The 23,633-nt window shown below is 41.8% G+C and overlaps 1 protein-coding gene across 1 annotated transcript in view; it reads left to right on the forward strand.

Annotated features, from left to right (window-relative positions):
• The window catches only part of SNAP91 (synaptosome associated protein 91), a 239,691-nt gene extending 224,348 nt beyond the window's left edge, over positions 1-15,343 (forward strand). The window contains exons 29-30 of the mRNA XM_044924466.2: positions 2,322-2,342; positions 15,322-15,343. Of these exons, the coding sequence (XP_044780401.2) occupies positions 2,322-2,342; positions 15,322-15,328 (28 nt within the window). The 3' untranslated portion in view covers positions 15,329-15,343. The remainder of the gene's footprint in view (positions 1-2,321; positions 2,343-15,321) is intronic.
• Positions 15,344-23,633: the final 8,290 nt, after the last annotated feature.

Raw genomic sequence — 23,633 nt, forward strand, 5'->3', positions numbered from 1 at the left:
TGAAATACTTTCAAAAAAAAAAAGACCTCAAATAATTCCTTGTGATACATTTCTGAGGAAAATGAGTGGACGAAGACACATGAGCAAGAATCCAGGAGAATCAGACCAGCAGAGACGGCAGACCATTTTAACATGAACTTTGTCATTTTATCATTATAATTCTGTTAAGTTTTGCTATACATATTTTGAGGCTCTGTTTTAAGATACTGATTTCTTTTAGTTGGGATGCTTAGTCCTCTTACATTTAATGTGATTACTGACATGATTTTAAGTCCATCATCTTAGTATTTGTTTTCTACTTGTTCTGTGTGCTCTGCTCTTCTTTTACTGGATTTTTTTGTATTAATCAAATATTTTCTTCCTATTTTATCTATCCTTTATACTAACTTGAGATGTTTTGATGATGTAGGGGATAAATTGCTAACTCAAAAACCTGTATACCAAAATTCACATAGGCACAGTTCTTACTTTTGTACTTTTTCACTGTAGTTATTATTTTTCTATGTGAAATAATTTGGCCTCCTAGTACAAGGTATATGTGGGTGGTATAACTGTGTAGGAGTAGATGCGTGGGGGGCTATGTGTGGTGTATATGTGAATGTATTGCATATATGCATATGTGTACATGTATGCTTGCACATGTGTCTGCATGTATAGTGTGCCAAGTGAGTGCTGCCTTTAATTCCTAAATAACTAGGTGATGAATTTTAAGAGCACATTTCATAATTTAATGACATCACTTTATTAATTTCTGAATACAATGAAGTAATTCATTAAAGGACAGCAGACTGGTCTTTCAGAATAAATGGTTCTGTCAAACTGCTTTAACTTGTAAGCCAGAATTTAACTCAAGTATTTGAAGAAAAAAGTTGTGCATTCATAAGATCTCTCAAGGGGCAGATATGAATGATGTCCTAATTTAATTCAGCATGTATTTCCATAAACTCTTACAGCAAAATTCATAAAACATAGTAAGATATCATGTCAGCCACTTCTAGCATGGGAGAAATATACACTGTTTTGGTTTCACGTCAACTTTTTTTTTTTTGACTGATTTCTTAAGGAAATACCTTCCTCTCCCTCCGGTAATATGTGTAAACTTTGTTTGGAAAGCTTCAGGGGAAGGGAGGTTTTAAGGGAGGTCTGGAGCTGACTGCCTGGAGAACTTACTTCCCTTGGTGATTGATATGATCCAGGCTTACAGCATGCAGGTATGATGCAAGTCTGTGCATGTGTAGAGATTATGTTTAACCAAGAGTTTTCTTGATGAAGGAATGAAATTGAATTCTGGGGAATTTTGAGAAATAATTCTGCGAGGTATAATTATAACTAAGGTCTCTTTGATGTGGCCAAGTTCTTTTCTATTAGCAGTGTTATATTAATTTATTTTACCTTGATTTTGGTACTGTGATAAAGACAAAAAAAAAAAAAAAAACCACTGTCATCCAATACATTAATTCACAGTTTTTAAATACTTGTAGTCCTGGGTTTTCTGCCAGGCACCATGGGCAATCTAACATGAAAAAGTCTGGGCTACTGTATAAGGAAGACACAGTCTAGTAGAGGGAGCTATAATATGAGCATAGATAACTGTAGGATAAAGTAGAAAGAGACAGGCACCTCAAATTTGCACAGCAGAGGCTGGGATTGATCAAAGAAAGCCTCATGAAAGAGAGGACATTGGAGCTGGGCCCTAAAGGATGAGCAGAAATTTGATAGCCACTAATGAAGTGGATGGTGTTTTTAGGGGTAGACACACGGCTAAAGGTACAGTAGTGGATTTAGAGGAAAAGAAACAATTCTGTTTTGTTGGTATACAAAGTGCAAGAGAAAGCAGTAGCAGATAATTCAGGAAAGATAAGATGGACTATACTGAGGAGGATGTTAAATGCCAAGCTACCATTATTACCAACGGAACGATTAACTGTTTATTATTCCCCTCACTATGTGTTACAAGTAGGACCAGCTGCTGTGTGGACATATAGAAGAAGGAAACATGGTATATATGCAGCTAGGAAATAAAATATAGTTCAGTTCCTCCAATTTTAAATTGTCTCCACCCTTTTTAACATTATAAATATTTTGGTTTTTAAAATGCCTTGTTTACATTAATATTTAGTTATGGGAATTCTTGGTGACCTAGTGGTTAAACCTCTGCACTCCCAATGCAGAGTGGGTCCAGGTTTGATCCCTGGGTGAGGTACTCAATCTCACATGCTGCAACTAAGACCCAGTGTAGCCAAATTAATTAATTTAAAATTTAGCTAAGTATAGATTTAACTTTGTATTTATATTAAATTTATACTTACTATCATTTACAGGCTTCCCAGGTGGTGCCAGAGGTAAAGAACCCACTGTCAAAGCAGGAGACATAAGAGATGCAGGTTTGATGCCTGGGTCTGGAAGATACCCTGAAGGAGCATATGGCAACCCACTCCAGTATTCTTGCCTGGAGAATCCCATGGACAGAGGATCCTGGTGGGCTACAGTCCATAGGGTCACAAAGAGTTGGACACGATTGAAGTGACTTAGTGCTTGAGCACACACACACACACACACACACACACGCATGCACACGCGCACACACGCACACACACACCATTTACATTGGCGTTAACTGGAAAGCTGGTTCAAATAACAAAACAGTTTTCCATCGTCCTGCTTATGGCTCCTTTCATCAGTACCACCTGCCTATAGTATCTATTCCTTTCTGAGCTTTAGTCTGCCAAGGTCAGAGATTTCTATAAACTTTTTTAATCATTCCTTAAATATTAAGACTGCAGAATTTCAAATATTCTTGCCAGTTTTTAACATTAAACATCTAGGATATGTATGGCCACTACTTAATAATTCCCCAGGTATTGACCTTCTATTCTGTGTTTTCTCCAGTTTTAGTCCATGGTAGGTAGAAGACAGAATCTCACTTTTTAAATTTACATTTATTTGTCAATCACCAATAAGCTTGAATGTCTTTTCCTGTATTTATTTTACATTCAAGTTTCTTATTCCATGAAATGACCCTCTGTCCTGCCCTTTGATCTTCTATTAAAACATTTATCTTTTACAAAAATTGATTTGTAGGACTGTTTACATGTTTTAAACACCAATCCTTTATCAAGTATATGCCTTAAAATAAATTCCTTCAGTTTGAGGTTTATCTTTGTTTCATTTATGGCATCTTTTGATATACAGAAGTTTTAAATCTTAATCATTCTAGTTTATGAATCTTATCCTTTATGATATATAGTTTTAAAATCTTGCCTGAAATCATCCTTTCCTAATCTAAGATCATAAAGTTATTTTCCTATAGTTTCTTTTAAAACTTTTAAAGTTTTTCTGTTCACATTTACATCTTTTATTCACTTGAAATCTGTTATGTGGAATGATATGAATTAAAGATTTAAATATAAATTTTTAGCATGGACAACCAGCTCCTCCAGCATTCTGTGTCCCCAGGAGTCAATGCCTCTTCTGGTAGATAAGAAGCTTCCTTATATGTGAATCTGTCTATATGCTGTTCATCAGTCTAGCTGTTCTCTCCTGTGCTAACCTACTCTGTCATAAACTACAGTGTCCTTTAAGCTTTAAGTACAAAATTAATAGCTTTAAGATACAAGATGCATGATATTGTTTTAATTAAAAAATATTTGTTGAACTATAGTTGATTTACGACATTGTGTTAGTTTCTGGTATGCAGCAAAGTGATTCTGTTATACATATATTGTTTCCTTTTCATCATGGTTTACTATAGGATATTGAATATAACTCCCTATGTTATACAGTAGGAACTTGCTGTTTATCTATTTTATATATAGTAGTGTGTATCTGGAGAAGGCAGTGGCACCCCACTCCAGTACTCTTGCCTGAAAAATCCCTTGGACTGAAGAGCCGGTGGGCTGCAGTCCATGGGGTCGCTAGGAGTCGGACATGACTGAGCAACTTCACTTTCACTTTTCACTTTCATGCATTGGAGAAGGAAATGGCAGCCCACTCCAGTGTTCTTGCCTGGAGGATCCCAGGGACGGGGGATCCTGGTGGGCTGGTGTCTATGGGGTCTCACAGAGTTAGACACGACTGAAGTGACTTAGCAGTGTGCATCTGCTAATCCCAAACTCCTGATTTATCACTTCCTTACCCTCTTTCTCCTTTGGTAATCATAAGTTTCTTTTCTATATCTGTGAGTCTGTTCTGTAAATAAGTTCATTTGTATTATAGCAATATTTTAGATTCTATATATGTGATATCATATGGTATTTGCCTTTCTCTTTCTGACTTCACTTATTATCACTATGATAAGTTCTAGATTCACCCATGTTAATGCAAATGGCATTATTTCATTATTTTTCATAACTGAGTAGTATTCTGTCATATATATATGTATATATGCATATATATGTAATAAAATATATAGTATTCCAGTATTTTTAAAAAGCTATTGAAGAAATAAATGTTCATGCATGGGAAGTCTCAACAACATAAAGATATCAGTTCTCCCAACAGACTTTTACTTTTGATGAAAGTTAAACCATATGACCGGAGAAGGCGATGGCACCCCGCTCCAGTACTCTTGCCTGGAAAATCCCCTGGACGGAGGACCCTGGTGGGCTGCGGTCCATGGGGTCGCTAAGAGTTGGGCACGACTGAGCAACTTCACTTTCACTTTTCACTTTCATGCATTGGAGAAGGAAATGGCAACCCACTCCAGTGTTCTTGCCTGGAGAATCCCAGGGACAGAGAAGCCTGGAGGGCTGCCGTCTCTGGGGTCGCACAGAGTTGGACACAACTGACGCGACTTAGCAGCAGCAGCAGCAAACCATATGACTATTCCAGTATTCTGGAATACTACTCAGCCATGACAAATAATGAAATAATGTTATTATATGTATCATCTTTATCCTTTCATCCATCAATGGACTTTGAAAATGCATTCAAGTCTTGGCTATTGTGGATAGTGCTGCTGTGAACATTGGGATGCATGCATCCTTTCAAATTAGAGTTTTCACTTGATATACAAAAGGCATGATATTTTAAAAGTGGATCTCTTTTGTTGTTCTTCAAAATTATGTTGGCAATTCCTGGCCCTTTGATCATTTACATGGACTTCAGGGTAATACAGTTTAACTTCATCAAAAATAAAAATCTATTGGGAGAACTGATACCTTTATGTTATTGAGACATTCCATGCTATGCATGAATATTTATTTCTTTAATAGCTTTCAAAAAGTTTTTTCTGTTATGAACATCTTACACACTTGTCAAAGATTTATTTCTAGATAACTTAAACATGTTGTTTTGCTATTAATATAATTATTTAAAATTCATGGTCTGAAACTACAATTATGTTTGCACCAACCTAATATTGCAAATGATACATTTAAAAGTTATATGTTGAACTATTTGTTGCTGGTTTGGGGAATGCAGTCAGTTTGCATAATCATTTATCTGTTTATATATATATATATATATATATGCGCACTTCTCTATTTTGTGTAGAGAAGCATATATGTTTAAAATAATGACAGTTTCATGACTTTTTTCCTAATTCTTTTATATTCCTCTTAGTAATATAATAACTATATATATATGGTGTGTGCATGCATAATCTGTTGCTCAGTTGTGTCTGATTCTTTGCAGCCCCATGGACTGCAGCACACCAGGCTCCTCTGTCCATGAGATTCTCTAGGCAAGAATATTGGAATGGGTTGCTATTTCTTTCCCCAGATCTTCCTGACCTAGGGACTGAACCTGCAGCTCCCACATCTCCTGTATTGGCAAGGGGATCTTCTAACACTGAGCCGCCTGGGAAACCCATATATATATATATATGATATTACTATATATAATATTGTATAATAGAGTATTGGCAACCCACCTCCAGCATTCTTGTCTGGGAAATCCCATGGACACAGGAGCCTGGTAGGCTGCAGTCCATGGGGTCACAAAGAGTCAGACACTACTGAGCGACTTCACTTTCACTTTCCACTTTCATGCATTGGAGAAGGAAATGGCAACCCACTCCAGTGTTCTTGCCTGGAGAATCCCAGGGACGGGGGAGCCTGGTGGGCTGCCATCTATGGGGTCGCACAGAGTAGGACATAACTGAAGTGACCTAGCAGCAGCAGCAGCAGCATACTATAAATATATAATTATATATAGACACTATAAGAAGAAAAGCTAACCTGTAAAGTGCTGTCTATGATTATTTTTAGTGGTAAGTCCAGGCGCTGGTTTAAGTTCAGTTCAGTTCAGTCGCTCACTCGTGTCTGACTCTTTGCGACACCATGAATTGCAGCACGCCAGGCCTCCCTGTCCATCACCAACTCCTGGAGTTCACTCAGACTCACGATTCAATAATTTATTATTAGGATTAAACCTATTAATACATTTCAATATTTGCTTTAAATAAAGTCAGATATGCTGTTTATCAGGATCCATTAACTTAGGCTCTGCACTTTGTCAATTTTCCAGAAATTGTAATAAATTTGTATTGACCCAATTCAAATTTGCTATAGAATGTTTCTGAGGACAAAAGGCATAGTATTATTAGGTTGGTACAAAAGTAATTGCAGTTTCAGACCATGAATTTTAAATCATTAAAATTAGGCTCAAACACATCTTTATTGATCAAAATAGGAACCATTATAATCAACGTTTTTTTGCCAACGAGAAATAAGTTTGTTTCTTTCTGTAATGTAAAACACCGTGCTTTGGGATTTGACACCCTCTTGGAAAGGATTTTCTGAATCCTGTGGGTTGTGGAAGAATTTTCCATGCAAAAAGTTGTCAAGTTACTTGAAGTAGTGTTGGTTGGTTGGTGAGAGGTTAGGAGAATATGGCAGATGAGGAAAAACTTCATGGCCCAACTCGCCCAACTTCTGAAGCACTGGTTGCGCAACATGTGGTCAGGCATTGTCATAGAGAAGAGCTGGGCCCTTTCTGTTGGCCAGTGCTGGCTGTAGGCATTGCGATTTTTTTGTGCATCTCATCAATTTGCTGAGCATACTTCTCAGATATAATGGCTTCACCGGGATTCAGAAAGCTGTAGCGGATCAGACCTGCTGCAGACCACCAAACAGTGAGCCCAAGCTTTTTTTGGTGGCGAGTGCATGCTCTCTCTGTTGTCTCTTCTCAAACGGACACTAATCCTGTCAAATCAGTTCCCTACCCTTAAGACTTAATTTAACTTTTAATTACTTCTTTATTCTAAATACAGCCGAGTTGGGGGTTGGGGCTTCAACATAGGAATTTGAGAGAGATACAAAGATTCAGTCCTTAACAGGTAGCTATTTATTAATAAATACCTTCATTTAACTTATTTTCCAGGTTAAGTAGTCCTCTTCATTCCCTTTTAAAAAGCATATATACTTAAACGGCCGGACAAATGCTTGTGACTAGAAGGCCATTCACTAGTATGCCCCAAAATCATATTTCCACATGTTGAATGGTCAGTTGTGTTGATTCCAAACCTGTTCATGCCCCACTGAACTTGTAATTGTATAATTTAATGTCATACAAAATGGCGTGCAGAGCACGGCCGAGAGGAGCTACCCCACGTCCGAGGTCAGGGGTAGAAGCCGGGAGGAGCAACCCCACATCCAAGGGGGGTGGCTGCGTGGGCGCTGGAGGGCCTAGAGGAGCTATTCCACATTCAAGGTCGGGAGGGGCAGCGGTGAGGAGATACCCCTCGTCCAAGGTAAGAAGCAGTGATTGCGCTTTGCTGGAGCAGCCGTGAAGAGATATACCACGTCCAAGGTAAGAGAAACCCAAGTAAGATGGTAGGTGTTGCAAGAGGGCATCGGAGGGCAGACACACTGAAACCATACTCACAGAAAACTAATCACACTAGGACCACAGCCTTGTCTAACTCAATGAAACTAAGCCATGCCCTGTGGGGCCACCCAAGACGGGCGGGCATGGTGGAGAGCTCTGACAGAATGTGGTCCACTGGAGAAGGGAATGGCAAACCACTTCAGTATTCTTGCCTTGAGAACCCCATGAACAGTATGAAAAGGCAAAATGATAGGATACTGAAAGAGGAAATCCCCAGGTCAGTAGGTGCCCAATATGCTACTGGAGATCAGTAGAGAAATAACTCCAGAAAGAAAGAAGGGATGGAGCCAAAGCAAAAACAATACCCAGCTGTGGATGTGACTGGTGATAGAAGCAAGGTCTGATGCTGTAAAGAGCAATACTGCATAGGAACCTGGAATGTTAGGTCCATGAATCAAAGCAAATTGGAAGTGGTCAAACAAGAGATGGCAAGAGTGAATGTAGACATTCTAGGAATCAGTGAACTAAAATGGACTGGAATGGGTGAATTTAACTCAGATGACCATTATATCTACTACTGCAGGCAGGAATCCCTCAGAAGAAATGGAGTGGCCATCATGGTCAACAAAAGAGTCTGAAATGCAGTACTTGGATGCAATCTCAAAAACGACAGAATGATCTCTGTTCATTTCCAAGGCAAACCATTCAATATCATGGTAATACAAGTCTATGCCCCAACCAGTAACGCTGAAGAAGCTGAAGTTGAACGGTTCCATGAAGACCTACAAGACCTTTTAGAACTAACACACAAAAAAGATGTCCTTTTCTTTATAGGGTACTGGAATACAAAAGTAGGAAGTCAAGAAACACCTGGAGTAACAGGCAAATTTGGCCTTGGAGTACGGAATGAAGCAGGGCAAAGACTAATAGAGTTTTGCCAGAAAATGCACTGGTCATAGCAAACACCCTCTTCCAACAACACAAGAGAAGACTCTACACATGGACATCACCAGATGGTCTACACAGAAATCAGATTGATTATATTCTTTGCAGCCAAAGATGGAGAAGCTCTATACAGTCAACAAAAACAAGACCGGGAGCTGACTGTGGCTCAGATCATGAACTGCTTATCGCCAAATTCAGACTAAAATTGAAGAAAGTAGGGAAAACCACTAGACCATCCAGGTATGACCTAAATCAAATCCCTTATGATTATACAGTGGAAGTGAGAAATAGATTTAAGGGCCTAGATCTGATAGATAGAGTGCCTGAAGAACTGACATTGTACAGGAGACAGGGATCAAGACCATCCCCATGGAAAAGAAATGCAAAAAAGCAAAATGGCTGTCTGAGGAGGCCTTACAAATATCTGTGAAAGAAGAGAAGTGAAAAGGAAAGGAGGAAAGGAAAGATATAAGCATCTGAATGCAGAGTTCCAAAGAATAGCAAGAAGAGATAGGAAAGCCTTCCTCAGCGATCAATGCAAAGAAATAGAGGAAAACAACAGCATGGGAAAGACTAGAGATCTCTTCAAGAAAATTAGAGATACCAAGGGAACATTTCATGCAAAGATGAGCTCGATAAAGGACAGAAATGGTAGGGACCTAACAGAAGCAGAAGATATTAAGAAGAGGTGGCAAGAATACACAGAAGAACTATATAAAAAAGATCTTCACGACCCAGATAATCACGATGGGGTGATCACTGACCTAGAGCCAGACATCCTGGAATGTGAAGTCAAGTGGGCCTTAGGAAGCATCGCTACAAACAAAGCTAGTGGAGGTTATGGAATTCCAGTTGAGCTATTTCAAATTCTAAAAGATGATGCTGTGAAAGTGCTGCACTCAATATGCCAGCAAATTTGGAAAACTCAGCAATGGCCACAGGACTGGAAAAGGTCAGTTTTCATTCCCATCCCAAAGAAAGGCAATGCCAAAGAATGCTCAAACTACCGCACAATTGTACTCATCTCACATGCTAGTAAAGTAATGCTCAAAATTCTCCAAGCCAGGCTTCAGCAATACATGAACTGTGAACTTCCAGATGTTCAAGCTGATTTTAGAAAAGGCAGAGGAACCAGAAATCAAATTGCCAACATCTGCTGGATCATGGAAAAAGCAAGAGAGTTCCAGAAAAACATCAATTTCTGCTTTCTTGACTATGCCAAAGCCTTTGACTGTGTGGATCACAAGAAACTGGAAAATTCTGAAAGAGATGGGAATACCAGAGCACCTGACCTGCCTCTTGAGAAACCTGTATGCAGATCAGGAAGCAACAGTTAGAACTGGACATGGAACAACAGACTGGTTCAAAATAGGAAAAGGAGTACGTCAAGGCTGTATATTGTCACCCTGCTTATTTAACTTATATGCAGAGTACATCATGAGAAACGCTGGGCTGGAAGATGCACAAGCTGGAATCAAGATTGCTGGGAGAAATATCAATAACCTCAGATATGCAGATGACACCACCCTTATGGCAGAAAATGAAGAGGAACTAAAAAGCCTGTTGATGAAAGTGAAAGAGGAGAGTGAAAAAGTTGGCTTAAAGCTCAACATTCAGAAAATGAAGATCATGGCATCTGGTGCCATCACTTCATGGGAAATAGATGGGGAAACAGTGGAAACAGTGTCAGACTTTATTTTTGGGGGGCTCCAAAATCACTGCAGATGGTGACTGCAGCCATGAAATTAAAAGAGGCTTACTCCTTGGAGGGAAAGTTATGACCAACCTAGATAGCATATTCAAAAGCAGAGACATTACTTAGCCAACAAAGGTCCGTCTAGTCAAGGCTGTTGTTTTTCCAGTGGTCATGTATGGATGTGAGAGTTGGACTGTGAAGAAAGCTGAGCGCCGAAGAATTGGTGTTTTTGAACTGTGGTGTTGGAGAAGACTCTTGAGAGCCCATTGGACTGCAAGGAGATCCAACCAGTCAATTCTGAAGGAGATCAGCCCTGGGATTTCTTTGGAGGGAATGATTCTCAAGTGGAAACTCCAGTACTTTGGCCACCTCATGTGAAGAGTGCCGGGGACCAGCCCCGGCTGAGCCAGGGTATTCGAAGGAGAGACGGCTAGGCGAGGGTCAGGGAATAACTGCTTAATTACACTTTAATTAAGGATACAAAGAGTAATAGAATAAGGATAGCTCAGTGAAGAAATTCAGTGGAGAAAAGCGGCTGAAATAAGGATAGCTCAGTAGGAAAATTCAGTGGAGAAAAGAAGCTGAGTGGCTTGGTTTACGCGGAAAATCAATATAACCCGTGACACCAGGTTAGCTCTGACCACGGAGGCCGCAGGCGCCCTCTCGAATAGCGGAAGGTGCCCCACCTTAGACACCTTCTCGAGTGGGTCTTAGAAGCCCAGGCAAATAAATGGTCGCAGAGGACATCCGCGCTCCAGATGGACACTCAGCTGGAATTTGGGAGAGAGAGTGACATGGGGAGACCAAGTTTCAGTGAACAAGGCCCGCACTTTATTTTCCAAAGTAGTTTTTATACCTTAAGTTATGCATAGAGGATAATGGGGGAAGGGGTAGAGTCATGCAGCAAGCCAGGCTTTTTTCCTGTAAACTTATCATATGCAAAAGTTCAGGTGATAGACATCATCTTCTGGCCAGGAGGCCTGTTAACATTTTAAGAAACTTATCTTTCTCTAAAGGTGATTATTCCAAAGTCAGGCGCCAGCCTTCCAAAAAGCATTGGACAAAGCTGCATTTTACATTTCTATACACCCATTATATCAATCAATACACTGCCAAGAACACAGTAGGTAAGGAGTATGGAGACTTAGCAGCAAACATTGGCCCAACAAGTGAAAAACCCTTCACCAATACAATTTCTAATCAATCTTTTAACTACTCAAAGGAATCTGTGTTTAGGCAGTTTAGAACATCTCCTGCCTCTCACAGTTGGGAGGCTCTGAACAATCACATGTGGCCGGAAAAACCCATTCAGGCAGGCTAGAGGATTTCCAAAGGAGTTTGTAGGTTGAAACACTGTCACATCCAAGAATTATTAACTGGAGCTGTAAGCTAACTCTTTTTTCAGAGAGAGGTAGTGGGAGACAGCCTCCCGTAAAGTCAGAGGTGTAGGTGAAAGCACAAAGCAGAAAGTAGGCAGACTCTGGTTTTGGGGGTAGATGCTCGAGAATTTCCAGGGGGACTCCTGAGGCTCGATCCCGCCTTTGCGTATGCCGAGCCTCCTTCCTCATGACCTTTGTCATGGGCGGAGTGCCTCACGCTGGCTCCCGGCAGTGATAGAATTCCAGTTGAGCTATTACAGATCCTCACTCAATATGCAATATGCCGGCTCCCAGCAGAAGAGTTGACGCATTGGAAAAGAGTCTGATGCTGGGAGGGATTAGGGGCAGGAGGAGAAGAGGACAATAGAGGATGAGATGGCTGGATGGCATCACTGACTCAATGGACGTGAGTCTGAGTGAACTCCGGGAGTTGGTGATGGACAGGGAGGCCTGGTGTGCTGCGATTCATGGGGTGGCAAAGAGTTGGACACGAGTGAGCGACTGAACTGAATTGAACTGAATGTCATACAAACTGGTGGCTTAGTGGTAAAGAACTTGCCTGCACTGCAGGAGACGTGGGTGACACAGGTTCTATCCCTGGGTTGGAAAGATATCCTGGAGGAGGGCATGGCAATTCACTCCAGTATTCTTGCTAGAGAATCCCTTGGACAGAGAAGCCTGGCAGGCTACAGTTCATAGGGTTGCAAAGAGTTGGACATGACTGCAGCGACTTAGCATGCACAGCAATGCAAACTAATAGATGTGAACAAAAAGAAAAATAGTCATTGTTTTTATGAAAATGAAATTGGCAATTCTTGGTTAGATCCTTTTCATACGTGTAATAATAGTTGACAAGACCACCATAAGATATCGCATGCATGCATGTTCAGTCTCTTCAGCTGTGTTCAACTCTTTGAACACCATGGACTGTAGGCCTCCAAGCTCCTCTGTCCATGGCATTCTCCAGGCAAGAATACTGAAGTGGGTTTACCATGCCCTTCTTCAGGGGGTCTTCCCCACCCAGGGATTGAACCCAGGTCTCCTGTATCTTCTGCCTTGTAGGCGGATTCTTCACCACTGAGCCACCAGAAAAGCCCCCTGTAAGAGATTAGCAAACAGTAAGCGAAAGTCTAGAATCTGCACCAAGATTGTTTCATAAATGTCTTTGGTTCTCCTTCCACTTTAAAGAAACTGAAACTGGATATCATAGCAAATGTGTTACATGTATATTTTATGGAAAGATCTGGTTGTGCATCTTCCAAGTCAGCAAATTCAAAACATGGACAGTATTAAGCATGTTCACATCCTGTGCACTTACACATTTCACTGTAAAATGTTAATGCATGTTTTTGAAAAAATATTTTTAACTGCCGTTATTAACTATCTGCTTTTCCCAATCACATCAAAAAAAACATTCTATTGCTAACCAGGGCTACATTGGGGTCATAATTAGTACCCTATTGATTGACACAAAATCTAAGCCGCAGATAAAATTCCAGTCTCCAACACTGTCTCTGTTGTTTGTTTAACTCAGCAGCCAGCCACCCACATGTATAGAGGAGCTTTGTGCAGGCACCAATTATCAAAAGGCTGTGCTTTCATCCACACCATTCATTTCTGAAGTCAGAGGACAATGTGAGTGTATTGGCAAACACTACTACCCAGACCCCCAGGACACACGATCCTAGGAAAGTCATCTCCTCGAGGACTGAACAGACCTTCATTTCTTAACCTAGTCACCTGCAGTGTGTATTGATTATAGTATGGGTGGGGCTTCCCTGATGGCTCAGAGGGTCAAGAATCTGCCTGTGATGCAGAAGACCTGGGTTCGATTCCTGGGTGAGGAAGATCCCCCAGAGAAGGAAATGGCAACCCACTCCAGTATTCTTGCGAGGAAAATCCTATGGACAGAGGACCCTGGCCAGCTACAGTCCATGGGGTCAGACACGACTGAGTGACTAATGTTTTGCACTTTCATGTGCGAGCTGGTTCCTTGACCAGGGACCAACCAACACCCACCGTGTTGAAAATGTGGAGACTTAACCACTGGACCACCAAGGGATTCCCCACATTTTTCATTAGATTCTTCCCTTTGTCCTGACTGCACTACAGTGGAAGAAATGGCAATTAAGTCATGTTTTCATTTCCAAATATCAGAGCACCACACCCAAAAGGAGCCCACTTATTTACTCACTTATTTTGAGTAAATAAGCCCACTTATTTACATAGAAGATTTTCCTCTGCTTCTGCCGCATCCGATCTTACATCATCTCCTCCACCAGGCACACATATTCAGAAAGTTCTCCGTGAAGTCAGCTTTGCCAGACCCTGCTTGTGACCGTCCATTTGTCTCTTGCCTGCTGCTCTCTGTTTGGAGACTACGTTAAACAGTTGGCAACTGCATCTCCTCCAGCATTCCCCTTCCTGCTTAATCCACACAGGGCAGAGGTTGTGGCAAGGGGGAGAGAGGCACTTCAGCTACAAATCTCACCGCCCCCGCTGCTATCTAGTATGACTTTGCTGACTGCAGTGTTTCCAGACTCTTTTGTATTACCAGCATCACAATGACAAATTCATTCAATTGACTAGAATGACTCTTTGAACTCTAACCAGAATGGACATGTTATATGCAACAAGGACTGCTACGAATTATGTTCATTAAGGTTATTCTCTGTGACCGGTTCCATGGGATTGTCTAAATGAAAATGACTTGGGCTTAGAACAGCCATAATTAGGAGGGAAAGGTAGTGCTGAGAACTTTCTAAATTGGTGTAAAAAACAGTGGTAGAATAAAAGACTCAAAGAGCTGGGAGGAACATTGGAATTCATCTAGTCTAAACACTTGTTTTACGGATTAAGTAATAGCCAACATGTTTCTCGTCAGGAATATCATTGGCATTTGGGCGGGACAATACTTTTGCCCTGAGGGACCATCCCACACACTGCAGGATGTTTGGCATCCCTGGCACCTGCTCACTGAATGCCAGGAGGTGCCAGTCATTATGACAACCACTATTCCCCCACCAGCTTCCCAGTGGGCGCTCCCCAAGGGAGTTGTACCCTCCCTGTTGAAAACCTTTGAGCCACATGGATCAGAGACAACCAGGAAACCCATGCTAACACAACTGACTCATTGACACCCCCTCTGAAACTTCAACGTGTGCGGAAATCAATGAGGGATCTTATTTAAAAACGCAGACTCTGACTAGAGAGGTCTAACCAGCTTCTAGGTGATGCCGAGACTGTTAGTTTGCAGACTCCACTTTGAGTAACAAAAGAGTCCAGGGATCTAAATGACAGGGTGTCTGAAGTCTCTAGATGTCCTTCCCAGGTCCTTACCCACCCAGAGCTGTGGCTGCAGAATTCCGCAAATGGTACCTGCCCTCTGTACAAACTTCTCAGTAGAACAGCTCTAGCTTTGTCTTATGAACTTTGCCTTAGTCTGATCCTTCTCATAAGTGATCTGATGGCAGTCTCTGCCTTTATCTCTGTGCACAGCAGGCTTAAGGTTATTATTGTATTTGTTTCCAGAGCCTGACTTTATGAAAGGTCCCCTCTTGGAGTCTCCTTTCTTCACCTGTCCAGCTGCAGCTCCAGGAAACCCAACTGAGACCAAAACCAGGGACCTGCTTCCTAGGTAAGCTCGTGGAGGCAGGTAGCTTCTGGGAGAGCCAATAGCTGTCATTTGTCTCAATGACAGAGCTGAATAGACACTGGGTTTCCTGCTTCCTGCTCAGAGATCCTCTCCAGGGACCCATGTTCTCATCCCTACTGGTCCTACCATGAAGTGAAACTCTGTGTCACTCAGTACATCTGTTTAACTCACCAGGGAACTGCCACCCACTCTGCTTTAGCAAGAAGTCCATAGGGGCCAGCTTCCTGGTTGAAGTGCAACACTGAGAATCTTGCAACGTAGAACAAACGGCCTAATGAGAAGTGAGTCACCACGTTGTTGATGGCTTTTTTTTCCCCCTCCTCCCTATTCCTGGCATTTGGAAGCAGTTGCTTGGAAGATTTTGAGTTGGGTTCATCTCCACTGGTGATAAAACAATTGAGATACAAGGAAGTTCAATCACTACTCACAGAATATGAGTATCTCTATATCCTCCATGACCTTTACTGGTTCCTTCTGTTCCTTTTTAGCCAAAGAAACAAGCCGGAAGGCCATCCATGTGGGTGGGTAGACATTTTATGGGGAGCCCTTGGTGGCTCAGACAATAAAGAGTCTGCCTGCAGTACAGGAGACCTGGGTTTGATCCCTGGGTCAGGAAGATCCCCTGGAGAAGGAAATGGCAACCCACTCTAGTATTCTTGCCTGGAAAATCCCATGGACAGAGGAGCCTAGCAGGCTACAATCCATAGGGTAGCAAAGAGTCAGACACAACTGAACGACTTCACTCTTTCAATGTTCTCTGAAACTCTAGAATGTTTGTCCTAACCTGGGTTCCCCTGAAACCAGAGGCTGAGACAAATGTTTGAGTGATGGCAGATTATTTGAGAATGGAGATTCCATGAAGAAGCATGGCAGACAGAAGAAGTCAAACCGAGAGGGAGGGGAAGAAAAATAAGGATAATTGTCAAGTTGGCCCCTTGACGGATGATGGTGCTGGATTCTTCCTGGATCCTATGAAATGACCTGAGAACTGACTAGAGCAGCAGTCCCCAGCCTTTTTGGTACCAAGGATCAGTTTCGTGGAAGACAGTTTTCCACAGATGTGGGTGAAGGGTGGTTTGGGGATGATTCAAGTGCATTGCGTTTATTATGCACTTTTAGTTCAGTTCACTTCAGTCATTCAGTCGTGTCCGACTCTTTGCGACCCCATGAATCACAGCACGCCAGGCCTCCCTGTCTCAAACTCATGTCCATCGAGTTGGTGATGCCATCCAGCCATCTCATCCTCTGTCATCCCCTTCTCCTCCTGCCCCCAATCCCTCCCAGCATCAGAGTCTTTTCCAATGAGTCAACTCTTCTCATGAGGTGGCCCAAGTACTGGAGTTTCAGCTTTAGCATCATTCCTTCCAAAGAACACCCAGGACTGATCTCCTTCAGAATGGACTGGTTGGAGCTCCTTGCAGTCCAAGGGACTCTCAAGAGTCTTCTCCAATACCACAGTTCAAAAGCATCAATTCTTTGGTGCTCAGCCATCTTCACAGTCCAACTCTCACATCCATACATGACCACTGGAAAAACATAGCCTTGACTAGACGGACCTTTGTTGGCAAAGTAATGTCTCTGCTTTTGAATATGCTATCTAGGTTGGTCATAACTTTCCTTCCAAGGAGTAAGTGTCTTTTAATTTCATGGCTGCAATCACCATCTGTAGTGATTTTGGAGCCCCAAAAAATAACGTCTGACACTGTTTCCACTGTTTCCCCATCTATTTCCCATGAAGTAATGGGACCAGATGCCATGATCTTCGTTTTCTGAATGTTGAGCTTTAAGCCAACTTTTTCACTCTCCTCTTTCACTTTCATCAACAGGCTTTTGAGTTCCTCTTCATTTTCTGACATAAGGGTGGTGTTATCTGCATACCTGAGGTTATTGATATTTCTCCCAGCAATCTTGATTCCAGCTTGTGCTTCTTCCAGCCCAGCGTTTCTCATGATGTACTCTGCATCTAAGTTAAATAAGCAAGGTGACAATATACAGCCTTGACGTACTCCTTTTCCTATTTGGAACCAGTCTGTTGTTCCATGTCCAGTTCTAACTGTTGCTTCCTGACCTGCATACAGGTTTCTCAAGAGGCAGGTCAGGTGCTCTGGTATTCCCATCTCTTTCAGAATTTTCCACAGTTTCTTTTGATCTACACAGTCAAAGGCTTTGGCATAGTCAATAAAGCAGAAATCGATGTTTTTCTGGAACTCTCTTGCTTTTTCCATGATCCAGCGGATGTTGGCAATTTGATTTCTGGTTCCTCTGCCTTTTCTAAAATCAGCTTGAACATCTGGAAATTCACGGTTCATGTATTGCTGAAGCCTGGCTTGGAGAATTTTGAGCATTACTTTACTAGCGTGTGAGAGTGCAATTGTGTGATAGTTTGAGCATACTTTGGCATTGCCTTTCTTTGGGATTAGAATGAATACTGCCCTTTTCCAGTCCTGTGGCCACTGCTGAGTTTTGCAAATTTGCTGGCATATTGAGTGCAGCACTTTCACAGCATCATCTTTCAGGATTTGGAGTAGCTCAACTGGAATTCCATTACCTCCACTAGCTTTGTTTGTAGTGATGCTTTCTAAGGCCCACTTGACTTCACATTCCAGGATGTCTGGCTCTAGGTGAGTGATCACACTATCGTGATTATTGTAATGTAATGCCGCCTCTGATATGACAGGAGGAACCAGTCCATGGCCGGGAGGTTGGGGACCCCTGAACTAGAGGACAAAAGGAAGAAGGCTTAACAATTACCTCTCACTCCAAGGGTGGGCCTATGGGGGCTGACTCCCTGAGCTTTCGCGTTGTGCAGCTATGAGTGCCCGGTGAGTTCCTGAAGGAATCCTAGGGCAGAAGGTGAGGTTGAGTGAAATGTTAAGGGTTTCCTAAGAGGCAGTAATCCTAGAGACAATAGAGGATACTGGAAACAGCTCCAGGAATCCTGGGAGATGGAGACAACAACGCCCACTCCCACCCCACCCCCGAAGTGTCTTTGGCAGGCCAAGCACTGGCTCTTGTCTTTATATGGCAGCTGTACTTTCTGAAAGTCATATTTCCAACCTGAATTCTATAGCCTTGCATTGTCATAGCAAGGACCCAACGGGAGTCTAGAAACTTTGTTCTTAGAGAATTACAGACTCAGTTTAGAGCATTTCCCAAGGGTTGATTTCTCACTGTGAATTTGGGAAGACTGGCCATAAAAACAGCTTTGGAAAACTGGATGTGCATGCGTGTGCATGCTAAGTCACTTCAGTTGTGTCTGACTCTTTGTAACCCTCTGGACCATATCCTGCCAGGCTCCTCTGTCCATGGGGTTCTCCAGGCAAGAATACTAGAGTGGGTTGCCATGCCCTTCTCTGGAAAACTGGATATGTACATGCAAAAGAACTACTTATAACATATACAAAACTTAAGTCAAACCTCCTCAAAGACCTAAGCATAAGAGCTAAAACTGTAAAACTCTTTCAAGTCAATAAAGGGGGAAAACGTCCTGACAGTGAGTTTGGCAATTATTTCTTGGACATAACACCAAAAACAGGCAAAAAAAAAAGTAAAAGTAGGTAAATTGGATGACATCAAAATTAAAAATTTATATGCACCGAAGGATGCTCAACATGGAATGGAAGAAAATATTTATAAATCTTATATCTGGTAAGGAGTTGACATCTAGAATATACAAAGAACTCCTACAGCTCAACAACAAAGAAACCAACTACTCAATTTAAAAATGAGCAGAGGACTTGAATAGATAGAATCTCAACAGAAGCCACAAACAAGAAAAGCATATAGAAAGATGCTCACCATAATTTTTAGGGAAATGCAAATCAAAACCAGAATGAGAGGCCACCTCATACCCCTTAGGCTGGCTACTGTATTAGCTTGTTATGGCTGCCATGAGAAAATACCACAGGCTGGGGCGCTGTAATAGTAGAGCTTTGTTTTCTCACATTTCTGGAGGCTGGAAGTCCCGAGGTGTTGGCAGCTTTGGATTCTTGCAGGGCCTCTCTCTGTGGCTTGCAGATGGCAGCCTTTTCACTGTGTCCTCACCTGGCCTTTCCCCTGTGTGTGCGCATTCTTGGTTTCTCTCTGGATGACCAAATCCCCTTTTCTTTCTTTTTTTTTTTTTCAAATCCCCTTTTCTTATGAGGACACTAGTCAGATGGGTTTGAGGCTCACCTTAACAGCTTCATTTTCATTTAATTACCTCTTAAGGCCCTATCTCAAAATATGATTACATTTAGATACTGACTGGGACTTCAACATACTAAATTTGAGGGGGCATAGTTCAGTCCACAACAGCAACTATGAGAAAAGAGAGAAAATAACAAGTGTTGGCAAGGACATGGACACATTGGAACCCTTGTGAATTGTTGGTAGGAATGTAAAGTCATACAGCTGCTGCAGAAAGCAGTAGAGTGGTCTTTATTTTTTTATTTTTTTAATTTAAATTTATTTATTTTAATTAGAGGCTAATTACATTACAATATTGTATTGGTTTTGCCATACATCAACATGAATCCGCCATGAGTGTACACATGTTCCCAATCCTGAATCCCCCTATCACCTCCCTCCCTATACCATCCCTCTGGGTCATCCCAGTGCACCAGCCCCAAGCATCCTGTATCCTGCATCGAACCTGGACTGGCGATTCGTTTCTTCTATGATATTATACATGTTTCAATGCCATTCTCCCAAATCATCCCCCACTCTCTCTCCCACAGAGTCCAAAAGACTGTTCTATACATTTGTGTCTCTTTTGCTGTCTTGCATACAGGGTTATTGTTACCATCTTTCTAAATTCCATATATATGCATTAGTATACTGTATTGGTGTTCTTCTTTCTGGCTTACTTCACACTGTATAATTGGCTCCAGTTTCATCCACCTCATTAGAACTGATTCAAATGTATTCTTTTTAATGCTGAATAATACTCCATTGTGTATATGTACCACAGCTTTCTTATCCATTCATCTGCTGATGGACATCTAAGTTGCTTCCATGTCCTGGCTATTATAAACAGTGCTGTGATGAACACTGGGGTACACATGTCTCTTTCAGTTCTGGTTTCCTCAGTGTGTATGCCCAGCAGTGGGATTGCTGGGTCGTATGGCAGTTTTATTTTCAGTTTTTTAAAGAATCTCCACACTGTTCTCCATAGTGGCTGTACTAGTTTGCATTCCCACCAACAGTGTAAGAGGGTTCCCTTTTCTCCACACCCTCTCCAGCATTTATTGCTTGTAGACTTTTGGATTGCAGCCATTCTGACTGGCGTGAAATGGTAGAGTGGTCTTTAAAAAATTAAAAATAGGTTTTTTCACCTCCCCGCCTAGGGGCCGGATGGGGTCTCCACAGGCTGGATTTGGTTCCCATTGTTGTCAGACTCTCCCGCTCAGCCATAGGGCTGGGTGGCCCTGGGGTGAGCTCGCCCAGGGACCAGACTCGCTCCATTACCAGCCTTCAGGAAGCTGCGTGGATTCCTGGTCTCCTAGCAACGAGGGCCCGGCCTCCGCGGACTGAGCCAGCTGCATAGCTGTCCAAGCAGTTGGGGCGCTATCCAGAATCCCCAAGCTGGACCCAAACGGGAGCCGAAGAAAAATAAATAAATAAATAAAAATAAATTAATTGAAAATTAAAAATAAAATTTTCTTATGATCCAGCCATTCCACTTTTGCGTATGTACCGCAAAGAACTGAAAGCAGGGTCTTGAAGAGATTTTTGTACACACATTCATAGCAGCATTATTTCCAATAACTAAAAGGGAGACATAACCCAAGTGTCCATCGAGGGGTGAGTGGATAAACAAAATGTTGTATATGCATCCAAACGAGTATTATTTAACCATAAAGAGGAAAGAAACGCTGACACATACTACAACATGGATGAATCTTGAGGACATTATGCTAAGTAAGCCAGTCACAAAAGGACAAACACTTATGATTCTACTTAAATGACACAGTCAATTTCATAGAGACAGAAAGTAGAATGGTGGATGCCAGGAGTGGGATTGGATGTAAGGGCAGGTGGATGAATGGAGAATTGTTGATTAATGGGTGTAGAGTTTTCCTTCTGCAAGTTGACAGACTTTGGAGGTTAGTTGCACAGTAATATGAATGTCCTTAACACCACTGAGCAGCATACTTAAAAATGCTTGCGTGTGTACATGTGTGCTCAGTCGCTTCAGTCGTGTCTGACCCTTTGCGATCCTATGGACTGTAACCTGCCGGGCTCCTCTATCTATGGAATTCTCCAGGCAAGAATATTGGAGTGGGTTGCCATGCTCTCCTCCAGGGGAACTTCCAGACCCAAGGATTGAACCCATGTCTCCTGTGGCTCTTGCATTGCAGGCAGATTCTTTACTGCTGAGCTACTGGGGAAGCTCTAAAAATGCTTAAGGTGGTAATGTTATTTTATATATATTTTTCTGAAATTGAAAGTAGATAGAACAAAATAAACAAAAATAGCCATGGAGGTAATAGAGGAGGAAAGTCATCGAAATTGGTTGGGGAGGGACTTCCCTGGTCCAGTGGTTAATAATCCATTTTCCAATGCAGCGGGGGGCGGGGGGGGGGGCAGTTTCAATCCCTGGTTGGGGAACTAAGATCCCACATGACATGGGCCAACTAAACCTGTGTGTTATAACTCCTGGGCCCATGCCACAACTAGAGAGAAGCCTGTTTGCCCCAACAAAGAGGCCACGCAACACAATGAAAGAGCCCAGGTGCTGCAACAGAAATCCTGCAGGCTGCAACTGAAAACCCAACAAATAAATAGAAACAGTTTTTAAAACATTTTAAAAAGAAAAAAAGTGGATGCGGAGTTGGATAGATGCATGAACTGAGCATGAGCAAGTGGAAACTTTCAAGCCCCAATAAAAATGTTTCATTACTAAATGGGGATGATTTAAACTACTGAATTTTGCTGATACACAATAGCTGTTAAGAAATCTGCTCAAACGCAGGAGCAAACCCTGTAAATCTTGATCTCTTCCCCAGCCTTTGCTCATGAGGCTGCTCTGCACCGGTGCTTAGAATCAGACCATACACCACAGGGCAGTGAAAAGAAATGTCCCTAGGGGATCAGGGGCCCCCTGGCTACTGCTACACATCTACAGGGTTCTTTCTGGGCGCTGCTGGTGCAGGAGGCTAATGCGCTTTGCCAGCTGTACTTAAATTAGTAACGAGGACAGCATGAAGAGGTCAGCTAGCAAGCCATTCAAGCAAATTGAAAAGTCTGGAAAGATGGGTACACTGGTCGTAGTTGTTAATGCACTAAGTCGTAAGTCTAACACTAACATTATGTTACCTAACATGCAACCAGCTTTGACAGCCACCAGAAACCCAGAATGAAGAGAAAATCATTTAAGACTTGAGTTCCTACGACACTCAATATGTGGTTACGATTTTTTGGTTTTACTTAAAACAGTATTCCTATTGTTTTAAAAGTTCTTTATGACCTTACTGTCAGGAAAGATTAGTCCCATTTAGCAGGTTAAATTTTTAAATTAATTTTTATTGCAGTATAGTTGCTATACAATTTTTAGTTTCTACTGTACAGCAAAGTGAATCAGCTATATATATTCATATATCCCCTATTTTTTGGATTTCATTCCCAGTTTGGTAACCACAGAGCACTGAGTGGAGTTCCCTGAGGTATACAGTAGGTTCTCATCAGTTTATACATATAAACTATATATTTATAAATAGATAGAGTTTATCTATTTTATACATAGTATCAATAGTATATATACATGTCAATCCCAGTTTCCCAATTCATCCTCCCCCCAGCAGGATAAAATTTTTATATTAAATGTAAAACCCAGTTTTGAGCATTGGTTTTTAAGGGAGACAAATATACCTGAGTACATCATGAGAAACGCTGGGCTGGAGGAAGCACAAGCTGGATTCAAGATTGCCGAGAGAAATATCAATAACCTCAGATATGCAGATGACACCACCCTTATGGCAGAAAGTGAAGAAGAACTAAAGAGCCTCTTGATGAAAGTGAAAGACAAGAGTGAAAAAATTGGCTTAAAGCTCAACATTCAGAAAACGAAGATCATGGCATCTGGTCCCATCACTTCATGGGAAATAGATGGGGAAACAGTGGCTGACTTTATATTTCTGGGCTCCAAAATCACTGCAGATGGTGATTGCAGCCATGAAATTAAAAGACGCTTACTCCTTGGAGGGAA

The sequence above is a fragment of the Bubalus bubalis genome, chromosome 10 (assembly GCF_019923935.1).
Source record: "Bubalus bubalis isolate 160015118507 breed Murrah chromosome 10, NDDB_SH_1, whole genome shotgun sequence".
NCBI lineage: Eukaryota > Metazoa > Chordata > Mammalia > Artiodactyla > Bovidae > Bubalus > Bubalus bubalis.